This window comes from Mercenaria mercenaria, chromosome 17 (assembly GCF_021730395.1).
Source record: "Mercenaria mercenaria strain notata chromosome 17, MADL_Memer_1, whole genome shotgun sequence".
NCBI lineage: Eukaryota > Metazoa > Mollusca > Bivalvia > Venerida > Veneridae > Mercenaria > Mercenaria mercenaria.
In genome coordinates this window covers 48855121-48875155 of record NC_069377.1, presented here as the reverse complement: position 1 = coordinate 48875155, position 20035 = coordinate 48855121, and the positions used below count along the sequence as shown (strand labels likewise).

General features: G+C 35.6%; 1 protein-coding gene across 1 annotated transcript in view; it reads right to left on the bottom strand.

Annotated features, from left to right (window-relative positions):
• LOC123536937 (uncharacterized) overlaps positions 1 to 6558 on the bottom strand; it is a 29550-nt gene extending 22992 nt beyond the window's left edge. Inside the window, exon 1 of the mRNA XM_053528110.1 lies at positions 4281 to 6558. Within this exon, the coding sequence (XP_053384085.1) occupies positions 4281 to 6341 (2061 nt within the window). The 5' untranslated portion in view covers positions 6342 to 6558. The remainder of the gene's footprint in view (positions 1 to 4280) is intronic.
• Between the last annotated feature and the right edge of the window lie 13477 nt (positions 6559 to 20035).

Genomic DNA, 20035 nt, shown 5'->3' with positions numbered 1-20035 from the left:
CGTCTGCATCTAGATTTACAAGCTGCTGAACATGTTTTCTGCCGAGAAATGTGTGATGTAAATTGGGTAATAATGCATCGGACGTAAATCTAGCAATTAATTTATAATATTTAATAGTTCCAAAATAGTGGTAGTTTACTACATGTCCGTAAATATAAACATTGCAGAGCAGGGCCAAAAACAAGAGGACCATGATGGTCCTGAATCGCTCACCTCTTCCCACATGATCCAGTTTTGAGTATGACGTCGTATTTTCTATTATTTGACATAGTGACCTAGTTTTTGAGCTCATGTGACCCAGTTTTGAACTTGACCTAGATATTATCAAGATAAAAATTCTGACCAATTTTCATGAAGATCCATTGAAAAATATGGTCTCTAGAGAGGTCACAAGGTTTTTCTATTATTTGACCTATTGACCTAGTATTTTAAGGCACGTGACCCAGTTTCAAACTTGACCTAGATATCATCAAGGTGAACATTCTGACCAATTTTCATGAAGATCCATTCAAGGGTATGGCCTCTAGAGAGGTCACAAGGTTTTTCTATTTCAAGACCTACTGACCTAGTTTTTGATCGCAGTTGACCCAGTTTCAAACTTGATCTAGATATCATCAAGATAAACATTCAGACCAATTTTCATATAGATGCCATGAAAAATATGGCCTCTAGAGAGGTCACAAGGTTTTTTCATTATTTGACCTACTGACCTACTTTTTGATGGCACGTGACCCACTTTCGAACTTGACCTAGATATCATCAAGATGAACATTCTGACCAATTTTTATGGAGATCCATTCACAAGTATGGCCTCTAGAGAGGTCACAAGGTTTTTCTATTTTTAGACCTACTGACCTAGTTTTTGACCGCACATGACCCTGTTTCGAACTTGACCTAGATATCATCAAGATGAACATTCAGACCAACTTTCATGAAGATCAATTGAAAAATATGGCCTTTAGAGAGGTCACAAGGTTTTTCTATTATTTGACCTACTGACCTAGTTTTTGATGGCACGTGACCCACTTTCGAACTTGACCTAGATATCATCAAGATGAACATTCAGACCAACTTTCATACAGATCCAATGGAAAATATGGCCTCTAGAGAGGTCACAAGGTTTTTCTATTATTTGACCTACTGACCTAGTTTTTGATGGTACGTGACCCACCTTCAAATCTGACCTAGATATCATCATGGTGAACATTCTGACCAATGTTCATGAAGATTTCATGAAATATATGGCCTCTAGAGAGGTCACAAGGTTTTTCTATTCTTAGACCTACTGACCTAGTTTTTGACCGCACGTGACCCAGTTTCGAACTTGACCTAGATATCATCAAGATGAACATTCAGACCAACTTTCATACAGATCCCATGAAAAATATGGCCTTTAGAGAGGTCACAAGGTTTTTCTATTATTTGACCTACTGACCTAGTTTTTGAAGGCACGTGGCCCAGTTTCGAACTTGACCTAGATATCATCAAGGTGAACATTCTGACCAATTTTCATGAAGATCTTGTGAAATATATGGCCTCTAGAGAGGTCACAAGGTTTTTCTATTTTTAGACCTACTGTCCTAGTTTTTGAAGGCACGTGACCCAGTTTCGAACTTGACCTAGATATCATCAAGGTGAACATTCTGACCAATTTTCATGAAGATCCATTGAAAATTATGGCCTCTAGAGAGGTCACAAGGTTTTTCTATTTTTAGACCTACTGACCTAGTTTTTGATGGCACGTGACCCAGTTTCGAACTTGACCTAGATATCATCAAGGTGTACATTCTGACCAACTTTCATAAAGATCCCATGAAAAATGTGACCTCTAGAGTGGTCACAAGCAAAAGTTTACGGACGGACGCACGGACGGACGCACGGACGACGGACACCGCGCGATCACAAAAGCTCACCTTGTCACTTTGTGACAGGTGAGCTAAAAATCAAATAACAGCCGCAGCATAGTGTGGCTGGCACATGACGCTACGTCAAACTTCTGTTTTTAGTATCTACTTTTACTTTGACGTGAATGTCATACACAAACCATGGGTAAATGTCTTAATAAAATAGTCGTTTTTGTTTCGATGCATACCTATGTTTTGTTGTTGATAGAGCCTCTATAAACTACACGAAAACTGCAGGTTATTACTGCCACATGCACACAACTAAGGACCAGAGCGGACGGCTATGGTGTCTTTTTTTTGCGACATTGAGTATAATTTACATTATCGTGGACATTTGTTCGTTGGGACTTAATTTCAAGGTTGAGCTGAACCACGAAATCCACGAAAATTAATCCCCCACGAATAATAATAATTTCACAGTATGCGACATGTTTTGGTGGATGGCTGTGATAAGATATTTATAACATATATAAGATATAACCATGTATTCATAAACTAGATGACTTTGGGTGTTTATAGGTTACTGGTGGTGCCTGCAACACCCCCTCATCCGTCCTGTCACTGTACGTAGTTTCATGACTCTAGGTGAAACTTTTTAAGACAACTGCAACATAATGTTTAAAGCACTTAAAGTGTATTTTTAACTAAGTCAAGGACCATAACCTTGGTCTGGCTGAGTGAAATTCCACACAGAACACCAGGTGCACAACAATGTTATATAATAATCCTCTAATACATTTTTAGACACGTGACACAAACTTTTATGCCCTTATTCCATACTTTTGACAAAGTCAAGGGCCATAACTCTGGTCTTGCATAGTAAAATCAAAAACGAAACTCACATGCAAATTCACATGCTGAATAACATTCCTACAAGGTTTCATGACTAGGTCAATTCTTTTAAAGATATATGCAACACAAACTAATAAGCACTTAATGTGTATTTTTCACTAAGTCAAGGGCAATAACTCTGGTCTGGCTGAGTGAAATCCCAAAAAATACACCAGGTACTCACATGCTATATAAAATCATGTAATGTTTTAAGACTCTAAGCCAAATACATTTTGAGATGCTGGCAACACGAACTTTATGACCTTTTGTACATAATTTTGACTAAGTCCAGTGCCATAACTCTGGTTTGGCTGAGTGAAATCTCAAAACAAGAGGCCTAAATGGTCCCCAAGTTGCTAACCTGATAAAAAGCCTTAACCATCTGACTTTGCTTTTAACTAGGCTTGATGAAAACCTTTAAAGCTGTTCATTAATACAAAAGTCATTTTAAGGTTTTTCTATATTTTGTTGTCACTCACCAAAAACAATTAACCTTCAGAAGAAATCATTTTAAAAGTATCTCTGTTTTAATTCTTGTGGTTCCTTGAAGGGTCTAAGTGCCCCCAACTGAACAAATTTGGCATAAGACCTTATAATGATGTCACAGACAAAGTTTCAGAAGATCCATCAAGCAGTTCATGAGAAGCAGTGCCTTAACCTTTAGCATGCTAGATAAATTGTCGTCTGCTGGCAATGTCGTCTGCTAAAATTGTAAAGTTCATTCAATTTGCTCCAAAATTGGAAGAAATATTGTCAGAGTAGCAAACAGCTTGGAACCTGATCAGACGCCGATTTAATCGGCGTCTGATCTGGTTCCAAGCTGTTTGCAAAGGCTGTTAAATTCGCCTGCAGCAGGCTAAGGGTTAAAGGTAAATGACTTCTTTTTTAAGCTCTAGTGGTGCAGCATGTCCATAATTGAACAAACATGGTAAATAAACTCAAAATGATGCCCCAGACAAGGTTTGATGAAGACCTATCAAGCAGTTCAATAGAAGAAGTTCTTCAAAGGCATTTCTATTTTTAACTATTACAGCCCCTAAAAGGGTCCAAGAGCCCCCTACAAGAACAAATTTTGGGGAGGACCTTATAATGATGCTTAGTAACAGACCAATAAGTTTGATAAACCACTGAGGGTTTCATGAGAAGTAGTTCATTAGAACAAGTCTTTCAAAGCTATTTTTAGCTCTAGTGGCCCCTAAAAGAGGCAAAGTGCCCCAAATCGAATAAATCTGATGAAGATCCATCAAGCAATTTATGAGCTGTTATTTAAAGGTATTACTATTTTTAACTCTAGCAGCCCCTAAATGGGGCGAAGTGCTCCCAACTGAACAATGGTGGTGAAGGGCCTTATAATGATGCTACAAAACAAGTTTGATGAAGACCCATCAAGTGGTTTATGAGTTGTTTAAAGGCATTTCTTATAAATTTTAGCTCTGGTAAACAGGGGCCTATTGTTCCCATTTGAACAAGATTGGGAGAGGACCTTATAATGAATCTACAGACCAAGTTTGATGTAGAGTCATCAAGCCTTTCATGTAATTTTACCTGTCCCTGTTTAAAGAGGCGGATTTTCTCCCGATGTTCTGGCTTGAAGCGATTGAGAATCTTCATTGCTAAGTTCATACAATCAATTATTTGTAACATTTCTTCCACATTTTCTTCTCCTCCTTCTTCTACTAAGTCAGTACTTGTTACAAGATTGTCTGATACTTCCATATTTTTCAGTCCTGATTGTTGTAGAATGTCAATGTCTGACATTGTAGAGCAACTCTGAATTGGAACTGATTGTGCATTTTGGTTGTCTGAAGCAGTTTGAGAATTGTACTGGGCATTTCTATTAGTTGATATACACTGAGAGTTGGAATGAAAATTCTGATTGGATGAAATTTGTTGAGATGGGCTCTGAACTGAGGATGACGCAATTTGAACTGTTGGAATTCTTGAAATAGTGTGAGACCCAGTTTGATTACTATGGTTAACAGAAATCTTCGTAGTTGGAACTTCTGGATAACAAGACCTTGAATTCTCTTGAGAAGAATTGTGAACATGACTACTTCCATCTGGCTGTGGCATGGATGCATGCGGACTTCTACTTGCATTGTTACAAGAGTCATTAAGTCCATGAATTTCAGTAAGAACATCAACGTTAACAGCTCTTTGTACATCCAAATTTTCAAATGATTCCTTCAAATTCATTTCTTCTATGCAACGTTTTTTCCTCAGTAAAGGTGGTTCTTTTTCATTACAATTGTCATTTAAATCATTAAGGAAACGATTCAAACCTTCTGACCTATTTTCAGGTAATTTGCTTAAACCAAAGTTACTATCACCAGTTCCAGGCAATTCTGATGAGCTTTTTCGCCTTTCAGAGGCTTGGTGTATAAGATTCAAAACTCGCTGAAGAACAGTATGATTAGTTTTAGACTGGTCCAATTTCTGTTTCAAATTTTCTGCAAACAAAAAGCCCTGATTAGAGTCAAGCACTTGATCTAGAAGGATTTGAATAATAGCTGGACTATATTGACTTTTTTGACTGGAGTTACTTCCTTCACGACTTATAACACTTCCTGGGGAAGAGCACCTTAAATTTTCAAAGGACTTATTATCTGACTGATCTAATGAAAGTGCAGATGACATGACTGTTTCATTTTCATTCTCAGCTTTCTTTACTTCTGCTGTTCCATTTCCAACTATATTTTTTGCTTCTGAAGAATGATCAGCCCAAGTCAAATCCAAAATTTCATCTGATTTTTTTCCACTCATTTGGAATGTGCTTTCATCACTCAACTGTTCAGGTGTCATTACAGTATCTATGGCAACATGCTCCCTTGCTGAAAAACTGCTTGATGTAAACCCAAAGCATTGTTCTGAAGCCTCATTAGATTGAGTAGCAGACGGCATCTGGTGCTTAATCTGACTTGGACCAACAGGATTATGTTTGTCTAAAAAGTGTCTAAATTTTTCCTCAATTCCTGGCTGAACATTCTGCTGAAAACGCATATTCATGTCTGAATGTGAAGTTGACTGGTTTTGTGCAGGTTCAAACTGATGCTGTGTCTGGGAATAAAATTGTTGCACAGACTGCGAGCTAAAAGCTCCATCAGCTATGTGCTTCACAGGTTCTTGATCTGATCTCCACTGAATTCCATTGCAGTTAGAATCTGTAGAGCAAGAACTGAAATCTTGTGAAAGATGAGATGACTGCGTGATATCTGAATTGAAATTTTGATGATATATTTGATGTCTATCTAAAGTTTTATCATCTGAATGCCACTGAGGAAAACTTCTTTCTAAGTTCCGTTGGTCAACACAAGTTTTAAAAGGAGCAAAAGGCACTTTGAAATTTTCACAATTAGGCTGTCTAAAACTGTTATGTTTTGAAACTGAACCTGAATTATCCTCTGTGTTAGTTCCTGCACACATATTTTTATCAGAATTGGCGAGATCATAGGATGAAATTGTTGCTGAACTATCTGATGACATTTTACATGGTGGGATTCGGACCAGTTCAGGCATCATCTGATGGGCTGGGTACAATCTTAAGTCTGGATGAATTCTAGAAAATCCCTGGACTGCATGCTGTCTAGCAAAGTTCGACATTTGCATTGAAGTACCTTTTTGTAATGAATGGTTATTGTTTCCTTCATTTAGTATTTTTTGTGTATCAGATTCAAACTTATTAGGCACACTCTGGGAAATTCTAGTCTGATTCCAAGAGGGTTCCTGTTGTATTGACCTTTCTGACTCTATGTCTGGTAAAGCAGTCTGGTTAGTATATTTTGCATCTCCTTCTTTAAAACTTTTTTTGAAATCATAAGTCCCAGTACCAGCCCATTTCAACTTAAAAACCTAATTTTTTGAAATCGGGACCCCGCCCTGGTAAAATTTACTTCAAAGGGGTTTTTTCCTTTTTAAAAAATTTTTTGGAAAAACTCCCATTCTCACAGCTGAAAGAAACAAAGACTTCTCCAAATAACTTAATTTATTTATGTATTAATACTTGTCAGAAAATACAAAACATTCTTAAGCAATATAACATTATTGTACAATTTTCTTACTCCATACCTCAAGCTGCTAAAAAATTTAAAAAAGTTTTTTTTGGGGGTGGGAGGCTTTTGCGTGTGGGGGGGGGGGGGTTAAAAGGGGTTAGGGGCGGGGTTTTTTCCCCGCGCAAACGCCAAAGCCCCAAATGGTAAAAAAAAAAAAAATTTGGGCCGAAAAAAGTTTTTGCCGAAAAAGTTTTTCCTAAAATTTGTTTTTCTCTGTCTTAAGTACTCCTCTTTCTTGCTTAAAAAATCAATATTCCCGTGGGCTTTTTCCTTTCATGTACACAATACACAGCTGTCAAAAACCCGATGGTTTAAGCGATTGGGGCAAAAAATTACCCCAACATCCCCCCACTGCCTCTCAAATCTTTGATTTTTCAATTTAAACACGAGAAAAACCCATGACAGTTTGGATGTAGAACGCGGACTTTTTTTAAAGGGGGGCAAAATTATAAGCCCCCCTTTTAACAAACTTTCATCGTTGTTGAAGCAATTTGGCAAGGAAAGTTTACTTTTTATAGAAAAACCCCAAATAAAAATAAAATGTTTCGGGGACTGAATTAAAAGCTCTGCCAGCTGTTTTTAAAACAAGTTTTAACAAGTGGAATCACAAAAGAAAGTTTTCCAAAAGTAGCCATTTCTAAGCCCATATTTTGTAGAAAAATTTTTGGAATAACGACTAAAGGGGACACCCGGGCGATAAATTCCAAAAATTTTTAAAAAAATCATGATCGAAATTTGATTTTGGAAAATTTCCAAGAAAAACTGGGGATAAACAAGCAAAATCAATAGTAAAAATTTTAAACTCGGGTCATAGAAAAAAATTTACTTTTTTTTAATTTTATAAATTAATGCAGTTTTGATTCCCTTTTATTTTTTTTTTGTCACACTTTTTTCGGGGCCCCAAAATTTCCGTTTAAAATGCAAATGGGTTATTCCGATTTTAAATAAAATTTGCCAATGCAAAATAAAATTTATTTGTGTATTTTTGTTTGATTTTTTAAAGCCCTTTTTTAATGGAAATATTTTTTCAAGGTCCAGCTTCAGGCCCGGTCCCCGCCACCCACCCCAACCCCCCCCACTTTTCCCCTAGTTAGGATGCACCAAACGTTTTGGCAAAGGAAAAATTTAATAATAATTTTTTTAAAGGGTTTTTTTTTTCAAAAATTTAGGGGCCGGGAAAAGCACCAGAGGCCCCCCCAAATTCCATACCTATATTTCTTGTTTTTCCCCCCCCCTGACCCCCTTTTCCCTCTCATCAAGACGTAAAAAAAATTTTTGGGGACCTAAAAATCCCACCAGAGGCACCTTTCCAAAACCAAATATTTCATGATTTTCCCCCCGCCCCCCCTTCTCCCTCCATCAAAGGGTACCAAAAATTTTGGGCCCCAAAAAATGCCCCAAAAGGCACCATTTCCATACCAATATTTTTTGATTTTTTCCCCCCTCCCCCCCTTCCCTCTCTTAAAGGGGGTACAAAAAATTTTTGGCCCAAAAAAAATGCACCAGAGGTCACCTTTCCCATCCCTATTTTTCTTGATTTTTCCCTGCCCCCCCCACTCCCTCTCATCAAGAGGGTACTAAAATTTTGGCCCAAAAAAATGCACCAGAGGTCACCTTTCCCCATCCCCTATATTTCATGTTTTTCCCTCCCTGCCCCCCCCTCCCCCCCTCTTTCAAGAGGGTATTTAAAAATTTTTGGACCAAAAAAAGCCCCAAAGGTCACCTTTCCCCATCCCCTTAAATTTAAAGATTTTCTCCCTAAACCCCCTCTCCCCCCATCAAGAGGGTACAAAAAATTTTTGGCCCAAAAAATTTTGGCACCAGGGGTCATGATTTAAATCCCAATATTTAAAAAATTTTCCCAGAGGGAGAGCCCCCGCCCCCCCCACCCCAATAAAATTTTAATTTTTAATTAAAAAAAAAAACACTAAAAAAGGCCCAAAATTTTTGAAATTCATCGTAAAAAACGTTGAAAAATACACATCCCCCCCCCTCCCCCTTTAAAAATTGTCGCTGCCATCGATATTTTGTGGGGGAAAAAAAAATTAGGGCCAGGGGAAACCCTGGGTAGGGGGAAGCAAAAGGGGGGGGTTGGTTTTTGTTTTCAGTGGGGGGTGACGGGGGAACAAAAAGGCCCAAGAAACTAATGAAAAACAAAGGGCCAAAAGGCCCTGGGCCCCCTCACCTGAGAAACCCCACCAAAAACGTGTAAAAAAAGTTTGGGACCTATAAAATTTCATGGAAACAAATATCCGGCCAATTTTTAAATTAAATTGGCCCAAAAAAGTGGTCCTTGAGTTAAACAACTTTTTTTTTTAAATATAACTATGACCTATTTTTTTGCCCCCAAAGATGCCCCCAAAATTAAAACCCTTAAACCTAGATTTCATCAAGGAAATTTCATTTTTCTGACCAAATTTTCATGAAGATAAATTAAAAAATACAGCCTCTATCGCATACAAAATTTTTTTTTTTCTTTAAATTGACCTAGTGCCCTTTTTTTAAAACCCCCCAATAAACCCAAAATTTCGAACTTGACCTAGATTTTATAAAGGAACAATCTGACCAAATTTTTAGGGAAGATCAATTTGATAAATACAGTTTTCTATTCCACAAAACTTTTTTTTTTCTTTGATTTGATCTAGTGACCTAGTTTTTAAACCCCAATAAACCCATATTCGAACGGACCTAGTTTTCCATAAAGGGCTTTCATTCTTAAAATTTTTCATGAAGATAAATTTGAAAAAAAACCCCCCTCTATTGCATACACAAAGTTTTTCTTTTTTTTGACCTAGCCCTTTCTTTTTGCCCCCAGTTTGCCCCATATTCCAAATTTGATCTAAAATTTCTTTGGGAGGCAATCATTCTGACCAAATTTCATGAAGATCAATTGAAAAATAAAAGCCTCTAGGGCCTACAAAAGGGTTTTTTTTTGGGAATTTGATTTTGAAACCTAGTTTTTAAAACCCAGATGACCCAAAATTAAAGGGCCGATTTAAATTTTCATCAAGGAAAATTATTCTGACAAATTTTTCCCATGAAACCCTTAAAATATACAACCCTATCGCATACAAAATTTTTTTTCCTTTGTTTGACCTAGTGACCAGTTTTGTCCCCCAGATTACCCATTTTTCAAATTTTGACCTATTATTCATAAAAGGAAACCCAAATTCTGCCCAAAATTCATAAAGAACCAATTGAAAAATAAAAAGCCAAAAATTGCATCCACAAGGTTTTTTCATTGAATTTCCCCTAGTGACCAATTTTTTGACCCCGGGCCCCATTTTTTAAAACTTTGGCCTAAATTTTCAAAAAAGCAATAATTTCTGCCCAAAAATTTAAATGAAAAACCAATTGAAAAAAACAGCCCCTGTCACAAAAAACAAGCAAAATTTTTGACAGACAAAAGGACGACAGACGCCGGACATCGAGCAAATTACAATAACTCACCTGGGGGGGTGGAGGGGGTGGGGGAGACAAAAAACCCGAATAAAAAACCAAACGGAGGGGGGGGGAGGAAAAAAAAAAATGGGTTTTTTTTGCGATGGTGGTACTGACAGGAAAAAAAAAGGGTTAAAAAACTAAATAAATTTTTTTTGGAGGGGATGGGGGTGGGGGGGGGGGTTTAAAGGGGTGGGGGGGGAAGTTAATGTAGATTGTTGCAGTCTGCACATCGTTTAAAAATCCCCCACCAGCCCATTTTCCCAAAGGGTTTCAAGTCAATACCTTTTAAAAGTTTTTTAAATTGTGCTCTGGACCGAAAAATTTAAGGCAGATTTATTTTTTCGTGACCTTGACCTTTGGCCCCACCACCCCCCGGTTTAAGCACTCGCATATTGTCTCATCAACCACCCCAAACCAAAAAACCCAAGTTTGAAAAACAATATCTTGAAGGCAATTTAAATTTTTCCCAGACACTAAAAGAAGGGAAAAAAATTTACCTTTAGCTCAATTTTTGGCCTTTACCTTTAAAACCCTTCCCCCAGTTTATGCACATTTCACATCCTCCATCGCCACCCTACCCTACAAGGGGGGCCAAGTTTGAAGGCAAATACCTTTTCAAAAGGTTAAATTTATTAACTTCAACCACAAAATAAAGTTTGGGGCCAAACTATTGGGGGCCCTTTTAACTCAATTTGTGACCTTTATCTTTGACCTACTTACGGTTTAAAAGCTCTGCACATAGTCTCATCACCATCTACCAAAACTCAATTTAAAGTCAATACCTCAAGGTTATTAATTTAATCCTGCTCCCGAAAATGATTAAGATGTACGGGGGCGGACGGATGGAAGTCCGGCACAAAGCCAAATTTTATAATACGCCCTGTTTTGGAAAAGCTTCATTTTTAAAGGGTGACCCACCCGGGAATACCTCAATTTCACCAAAAGCTACAAAACAACTTGATAAAGTAAGCTTTGAAAATGTGAAAACCAAAGAAAATTTGGTTTTTAATTGGGCAAATTAATAGTTTACAAAGTTTTTCCCCAAAAAATTTCCCTTTTTGATTACCTCCCCTGATAACTTTTGGGTTTTTTCATAGTATTCCCCCCCTAAAACTAGAAAATAATAATTTTTTTCCTTTCCCTACGGGGGAAATTTTTAAAAATTTTTTTTGATATTTTTACAGAAAAAAAAAATTGCCGCTTTTCTAAACCCCAAAATTTTCTCGAAACCCCAACTTTAGGTTTTCATAATCAAAGAAATTTTTATATTTCCCATAGGCCAAACAATGTTAAAATTTTAAAACCGATTTCTCCCCAAAAAAAAGATAAAATTCGAAAAATTTTCTCGGGGAAACGTTTTTAAATTTTTAATGTCTTTAAAAAGACCAAATTTCATTTTAATTATTTCCATCCCAGTTACAAGAAAAGAAAAATGGGAATTTCAAAACCCTGGGTTTTCCTTAAATCTAATTATAGTTTTGTTTGGAAGCGTGAGATAGTATTTAAAAGAAGAAACACAATAAAATGTTTTTTTACCCATTTTTTTAATTCCCCTAACAGTGGAAACCCTTTTTTCATGATAAAATCATTTTAAATTTTTCAATTTTTTTATATAATTTTTGGGCCCTGCCATTGGAAAACCAACATAGTGGCTTTTTGACCAGCAAAGGATCCAGACCAGCCTTGCCCCATCCGCGCAGTCGGGGCAGGACCATGCGTTCACTAACAGTTTCTTTTTCCCAATTTTTAATAGGTTTTAAAAACGAACAACATGGGGCCTGACCCCGACGCACGGATGCGCAGGCTGGTCTGGTCCAAGCTGGTCGCAAAGCCCCCTTTTGTTGGTTTTCCCATGGGACGGGTCAAATAAAAGTATAAAACATAAAGGGAAGATCACTTTCACCCTTTTTTTTTTTTTCCCTTTTTAAATACTGGCCACAAAAAACAAAATATCAAAATTTTTTACTATAAATGCCCCGTGATTTTAAAAGCAAAGCTCTTGGGATTTTTTTAAACTACATTCTGTACAGCCCGCAATAACACGATAATTGATAATTTTTGGTTTGCCTTTAAAGATCATAATAGGCATTGAAAATTGAAAAATTGTTTTTTATATCTTAAAAGATCAATATTTTTAAATGGGCAGTTTTCACCAGCAAATAAAAAAGATTAAAGATCTGGGGGGTAACAATGGGCCCAAATGATTGAAAAAAAGGGTATTTAAAATTTTCCCCTGGGGAGTCAAAAAAAATTTTATATCACCAAATAAAATGGACCATAAACTTTTTATAAATTTAAATGTTTTTTCCCTTTTTCACTTATAGACCCTTTAACCCCCTTTCCCTGTTTTTTTTCCCATATTGGACTGGTCCATTTTTCAATTTGGGGAAGTACTACTTATTTTCAAAGGAGTTTTCACGAAAAATTTACACGAATAGCGAACAGTGCAGCCAGATCAATGCCGATGTCAGGCTGATCTTGGTTGCACTGGTCGCAAAGGCGAATATCTGCCGCCAGCGACAAGGGGTTAAATGTGGAAAAACAAAGAATCAATTCATTTCAAAGGTAAAACCCCAAGGTTATAAAAATTTGGCTTTTCCGCAGAATTGTTTTACATTCAGCAGTTGAAACAAATCAACAAAGTTGATACATATCCCACAAAAAATATTACAATCATACTTTCTTTAAATTGCCTTTGTTGAGGTCGATATGCGGATTTACGTGTAAAAAAAGTGAAGCCCGAGGGGCAGGTCGTATTGTTTTTATCGGGTCGATAAAATCCACATTCTACCAACCAAAAGGCAACAATTTTTATTATTAAATCCCCTTTTAATTATAAACTTTAAATACAATATCTGCCCCTTTGGTCATTTTTTTATCGGGTAAATTGTGAGGGATTACATTTTTTTGACGTCAAACCGTATGCTACGATGGAGGCAATACGTTTTTTTTGGCTGCCTTTGGTAATACGATTTTTTTCTTGATCATGTGATCATCTAGACCAAGGAAAGGGCTTTAAATTTTGATTTAATAATAATTTTTTTTGTCCCCCCTTGAAGTTTTCTTACTGTACCTATTATTTACTATATTTAATAAATAGTGAGGGTTCTTGGGCTTTTTTATGAATTCAAAAAGCTTACAGAACCCCCTTTCACTGGATTTAATGCTTTTTTTTTAAAAGTAACTGGAAAAAATTAGTACAACAAGGGGGCCAAACTTTCCAAAATTTCCCAAAAACTATCAATTTTTCAAAAATTTTTAAATTCAACAGTAACATGAGAATGGGGGAAAAATCCCGTTTTTTCACCCATTTGGTGGATATTTGCCCTTAAAATTTGAAACCCCAGTATTGTGAACATTGGAAAAAGAATTGCTAAATTTAAGAGAGGGACAACTGTAGGGGATGCTCCCCGGGCGTTTAAGGGTAGTTTGAAATTTGGATCAATTTTTTCTACAATTTTGAATTTGTTTAAAAACCTTCATTTTTCAAAACTTCAGAATTATTTTAAAAATTCAGCACATAAAGGGAAGGGTGTGTGCTTGATTTTTTCCTGACTGTCTGAAAAAAAATTTTCAAAAATTTTCGAAAATGAAAATTTTCTCCCATGTAATTTTAAGCAATTCACCAGTTGAGGATTTGTATATTTGCTGCTATAAGAACCATATTGTTTATCTTGAAATTTCATAGAAGAACCTGCATATTTTCGCTAAATCCTCCCAATATAATCGGGTTTCTGAAAAAAATTTTGTACTTTTTAAGTAAAACTACATTTCTTTTCATAAACCTGGGATATTTTTGCCATGCAACCATCTGTTGTCACAGCAACAAACAAAGAAATCACTTATTCTCTAAACTGCCAATTACCCATGTTAACCTTCATGGAAAAAAATTTCTTTACTTTTAAAGTTATGCAAAACCCCCATTTGTGACTGATAGGACTGCCAAATAACTGGTAAACTAAGAAAAGTTAGTATGAAGGGTAGGTTTAAATCTGTATAACACCTTTTGGGTTCCATAAAATTTTGGGAGTTGATAAAAACAGAAAATTTTGGGACTTTTTCCAAGTGAAAAGGGGAAACAGATTTGTCAAAACAAGTCTAGTATGTTGACTTGTCTTATTCTATTACATTATACAAGACTTATATGATCCTCAAACATGCTTTTAGTTTCAAAATAAGCTCTGAATTGATATGAAAGGAAAGAATGTTGACAGAATGCGATGGACTGGGCTGATTCCTAATTCCCCCCTAAAAATAGTTTGGAGGGGTTTTTAACGGGATTTGATCCCTATCATTGACTGAATTTTTTAAAAAACATAAAAAAAAAGATGCTTTAAACATCTCAAACGGGTTTTTCAGGCCCCCTTTTAAAAAAATTTTGTAGCTTTTTGTGAAAAAGGGCATTGAGGAATGTATATTCCAAACAAACTTGGTATATTTCTCCAAAATATAAAGTCACCTTAAAAATACCCTTACCTTCAACAGACATGCCCACATCTAGGCATCTTTTGAAGCGGCATGACTTGCAACGATTTCGATTTTTCGGAGTCAGATCACAATCCCCCCAAAAGAAGCATTTTTATTTGGGCTCCCCCTAGTATGCCGCTTAAAAAAAGCCCTGCAACTTTTAAAAAACTAAGTGAAAAATTTTAAAAAGAGCACCGCCTTGCGGGTGCTGACGCTCATCGATTTTTTTTTGGTTAACAAATATTGCCCTACCCAGATTTCTAAGTCTAAAAGGGGCCATCACTTTGCAAAAAGCGGGAAGAGTTAGTTTCTTGATGTACATGTCCCTTATGATGGGGAAAAACTGTTGAAATTTTTAAAAGCAATAGCTTTGATAGTTTTAAAAATTTTGATTTTAAATAATATTCAACCCCAAAAAAATGATTTTCAAAAGTCCAAAAGGGGAAAAAATTTTTGCAAAAAGCAGGAGGGAAAAATTTGTTGTTGTGTCAGGGTCAGTTATAGGGGAAAAGAGTTGCAAGTTTTAAAGCAATGCTTTGTATTTTTAAGAAAAAAAGTTGCCCAAAACTAAAACTTAACCAAGAATCTGATTTTTTTCTAAGTCCAAAGGGGGCCAAAAATTTGAAAAAAGCAGGTTGGGTTATGTTTCTTGCTTTTTCGGGGAGCTTATGGGGGTGAAAAAAGTGTTGCAATTTTTTTAAAGAAAAAGCTTTGATGTTAGGTTAAAAAATGACCTAAACAAAAAAATTTAAACCAAGAAAACTGATTTTCTAAGCCCAAAAAGGGGGGCAAATAATTCTTGAAAAAAGCGGGATGGAGTTATGTTTCTTGATTTTGGGGGTTTGCTTATGATGGTGAACAAGTATTCCAAGTTTAAAAGCAAAAGCTTTGATTTTTAAAGGGGGGAAAAGTTGCCCTAAACTAAAAATTTAACAAGAAATCTGATATTTTTAAGTACAAAAGGGGCCATAAATCTTGCAAAAAGCAAGATGGAGTTATGTTTCTTGCTATACGGGTACTTTGGGGAAAAAAAAAATATTCAAGTTTCAAAGCAATGCTTTTGAAAAGTTTAGGGAAAAGGACCAAAACATAAAACTTAACCAGGCAACCCCGACGCAAAAGCCGACGCAGACCCCGACGCCAAAAACCCTAAAGTGATGAAAATAAACTCTCATTTTTTTTAAAAAAATAAAATGAGCTAAAAAAATAAGTTAAAAAAAGATACCCCCAGCTAAGGATCAGAAAAGTTTTAATTTGCAAGGTCACTTTGACTTGACCTTTACCCTGCCCCCCAAATAAGGGGGGCATTTACTGACCACAGAAAATTTGTAGAGCTTTTTATGTTTTTAAATAAAAGTGATAAACATTTTGGTCTAAAAAATGCCCTTTAAATTTCTTGACCATAGATTCAAAAAAAGGTATTCCGACCATGTCTAGGAAAAAATCCCTTTTTCAGTTTTAGGTTTGCGCCTTAAAATTGCCAATGGCCTTCCTAAAAGATTGACCACGACCAACCGACTCACAAACCAAAAAAAACAAAAATACCCCCATTTCTGAAGGGATGCATAAGTATATGCAACCTTTGTCCCCTTAACACTAGTTTGAAAAGGCGGACTTGTTCATAGATTGGTCCCCCATGTTTTTTGTGCAAAAAAATTTTTTTATCATTCTTATTTGGGATAGTAAATAATTGACGCGACCCAAAGGAAATATTGAGACATTTTTTATATGACAATACCTCCATCGTGAAAACACCGAAAAACAAAATAGTAAAGGGAAACCCCCCAGAAATTTTCTCCGCCGCGCTTTACAGCTATAGTTTAAAATTTGCAGTTAGTTAAATTTCCCAAAAATTCAAAAAATCTTGCTACATAAAAGGGGGGATTCAATTCCCTCTTTGATTTTGTAAAAATTATCAAAAATTAAAAATTTTTCAAATTTTCTGGTGTTTTAAAACCCGTTATTTTCTGTCAGATTAAAGTTTACTGTCACACGTAATGTGCAAGCGAAAAACCACTAATTTTTCATGATTTTTGTACGTGATTTATCCCCCTTATTTTGTCCTTAAAAGTTTTGATGTTAAAATTCCCCCTCACAAATATAAAAAAAGGAGGGCCAAAATGGCCTAGGCGCTCTTTGAGAAACACACCAAAAACAGTGTGAACTTTTTGCCCAGTGTTTTCATGGAAAAAAAAATTTTGGACAAAAATTTGGGGTTTTGAGCAAGATGCCCTCATTCAAACTTGACCTAATTTGATCAAGGAAATTTCTGACCAAATTTCTGAGATCAACTGAAAAATACATTCTATCGCATTACAATTTTTTTCTTTGATTTTCCCTGTTTTCATAAAGGCATCATTCTGAAAAATTTTCATAAGATCAATTTGAAAAAAAACCCCTTCTATGCTACAAAAGGTTTTTCTTTGATTTATCCTAGTGCCCTTATTTTTGACCCCAATGACCCAATTTCAATTCGACCTTATTTCATCAAGGCAATTTTTCTGTTTTAAAATTTTCTGAAGTTTAAATTTGGAAAAAATACGCCTTTCGCAACAAAAGGTTTTTCTTTGTTTTGCCCTAGTGAATACTTTTTGACCCCAGATGACCAATTCGAACTCAATCTGATTTATCAAGGCAATATTTTGACCAAATTTCAAAAAGATCAATTAAAAAAAAACAGTATTCGCGCATAGGTTTTTTTCTTTGTCTCCCCTAGGACCTATTTTTTTAACCCCAAAAACCCAATTAAAATTTGCCCTGTTTCTAAAGGCAATCATTTGACAAAATTTTATGAGATCAAGGGGAAAAATACAGCTTCTATGCTACACGGGTTTTTTCTTTGATTGACTGTGACCGGGTTTAATCCCGATGCCCTATTCAAATTTGGGCCTAGTCTTAAAAGGAAATTCTTTCTGATTAATTTCTGAAGTTAAATTGAAAAAAAAGCCTCTATGTTTTCAAAAATTTTTTTCTTTGTTTTGACCTAGTGCCCTACTTTTTGACACCAGATGACCCAATTTCAAATTGACCTAGATTTCATCAAGGCAATCATTCTGACCACAATTCATAAAGTCTTGAAAAAAACACCCTCTTCGCCTAAAAAGGGTTTTTCTTTGATTTGCCTAGGCCCTGGTTTTAACCCCAGATGACCCATATTCAAACTTGGCCTAGATCTCTAAAGGTAATCATTCTGACTTAATTTCAAAAGATCAATTGAAAAATAAACCCCTCAAAGCATACACAAGTTTTCTTTGTTTTTACCTGTGCCTCTTTTTGACACGATGCCCCAATTCAAATTCGACCTAGTTTTCACAAGGCAACATTTGACCACAATTATGAAGATCAATTAAAAAAATACAGCCTCTATGCCTACAAAAGGTTTTTTTTGATTTGACCTGTGACTAGTTTTTGAACCCAATCCCCCAATTTTAAAACTTGACCTAGAATTCATAAGGCAATCATTTGACAAAATTTCAAAAAGATCAATGAAAAATACAGGCCTTCACATACAAAGCAAAATGTTGACAGACGACAGACAGACGCCGGACATCGAGCGATCATTCTGCCCCAAGTTGCAATATGATTGGGAAAAAATGTGACCAGTTTTAAAAGAAAAAATTGTTTTTTTACTGCACATGGGTATCAAATTGCTCATTTTGAACAGGTTGTGCTTACCGTGAAAAAGGATTTTTTTCCCTATTTTCAACCTTCCCCCGGGGCTGCCATAGTGAACCCCTGTTCCCCCTGTCCTTACAAATCCTGCAAATACCAAATGGGAATGGAATGGCTCCTGCAGGCATAATGGTTGCCTCCCTCACTTCTTATCTTCTAAAGTGACATGATGAGGTTGATTCAATGAAATCTGAAAGGAATGATCACCATAAGGATAAGCTGATTATATTTTCAACATTTTTTTTTTCAGATTCACATTTTATCATGATATTACCTTACTATGTTTAATCAAAATTGAAGTAAAGACATTAAAAATGTGTTCAGAAGAATAAACTTAATTTCTCAACAAGATGCTGTACTTGTATTAGCGCAGTATCAGCAGCGCTAAAATAGACAATTGGCAGTATCTGAAACACCAAATACCGATCAAATAGGGAATGGCCCGAACTTTGGGACCGGTTGTATAAAAACAGTTCTCCCCGGGACTAATAAAAACCTTTTTTCTTTAAAAAAAATTGCTTAATAAAGTTTCATATGTTTAAAGTCTTTTTTAAAATAAAAAAAAAGATATATTATGCTGTTGAACAAACTTTTTTTTCTTTCTTTTTACTGTGGAAAAAATCTCGTACTATATTAAATAAATTTTATTATCCCTTTTTTTTCTTTCCACTTTTTTGACGCGATCTTTGGAAATTTTGAGAAAATTCTTCAGGACAATATTTACAGGATTTTGCCTGAGAAAAAATATTCCAAATGTGTATACGTGGGAATGGTGATAATTTGTGTGTTTCAAGTCCCACATGGTTTTAAAAAGCAGAAAAATGTTGGGGCCTCAAAATTAGGCGACCAGACAAATGCCCATATATCAAAGGTTTTAAATATGTTAAATAGATGTTTGGACAAGGCAAAGATAAAAAAATGCAATTTAAAATTTAAAAAATAGATGATTTTTGCACAAGTTCAAACGGGTTTTTATTCTTTTCAAACTTTCTGCGAAATATTAGATGGAATGCAGTTACGTCTATTTAAAAGTAAATAGATTTTCTGTGTTTGTGCATTGCAATTAAGGTATTTTTTAAAACGATAAAAGTTACTTTTTATTGAAAAACCTTCATTTTCAGTATTTTTTTAGCCGTTCCCCCCAACAGCGCGAAAATTTGACTTCGCTAAATTTTAAAAAATTCACTTACAGTTTCCATAAAACATATCATTGACATTGTGTCATGCATTTTACACTGAAACAACCACCGTGTTTTTTAAAAAAAAAAAATTTTAGGCATCCCTCTTCATTCCCATAAAAGAATACAAGGGACCTGAAGGGCCTGAAACGCTCACCTCTTCTCACAGACCCCGTTTTGGTATGGGGCGTGTTTTTTTTTTTACTACATTACCCGTTTTGAATTACCAAAGTAATCAAGATAAAAAATTTTGACCAAAATTTTATGAAGACCCATTTTAAAAAAAAATGGGCTCTAGAGAAGGTAACAAAGGTTTTTTATTTTTCCTTTGACCTAGTTTTTGAGGTATGTGACCCCGTTTTTAAAATTTACCTAGATATCATCAAGGTGAACATTTTCACTAATTTTCATGAAGATCTCATTTAAAAAATGGCCCTTTAAGAGGTCCAAGGTTTTTTTTTTTTTTCCTACTGGCCCAGTTTTGACCCCT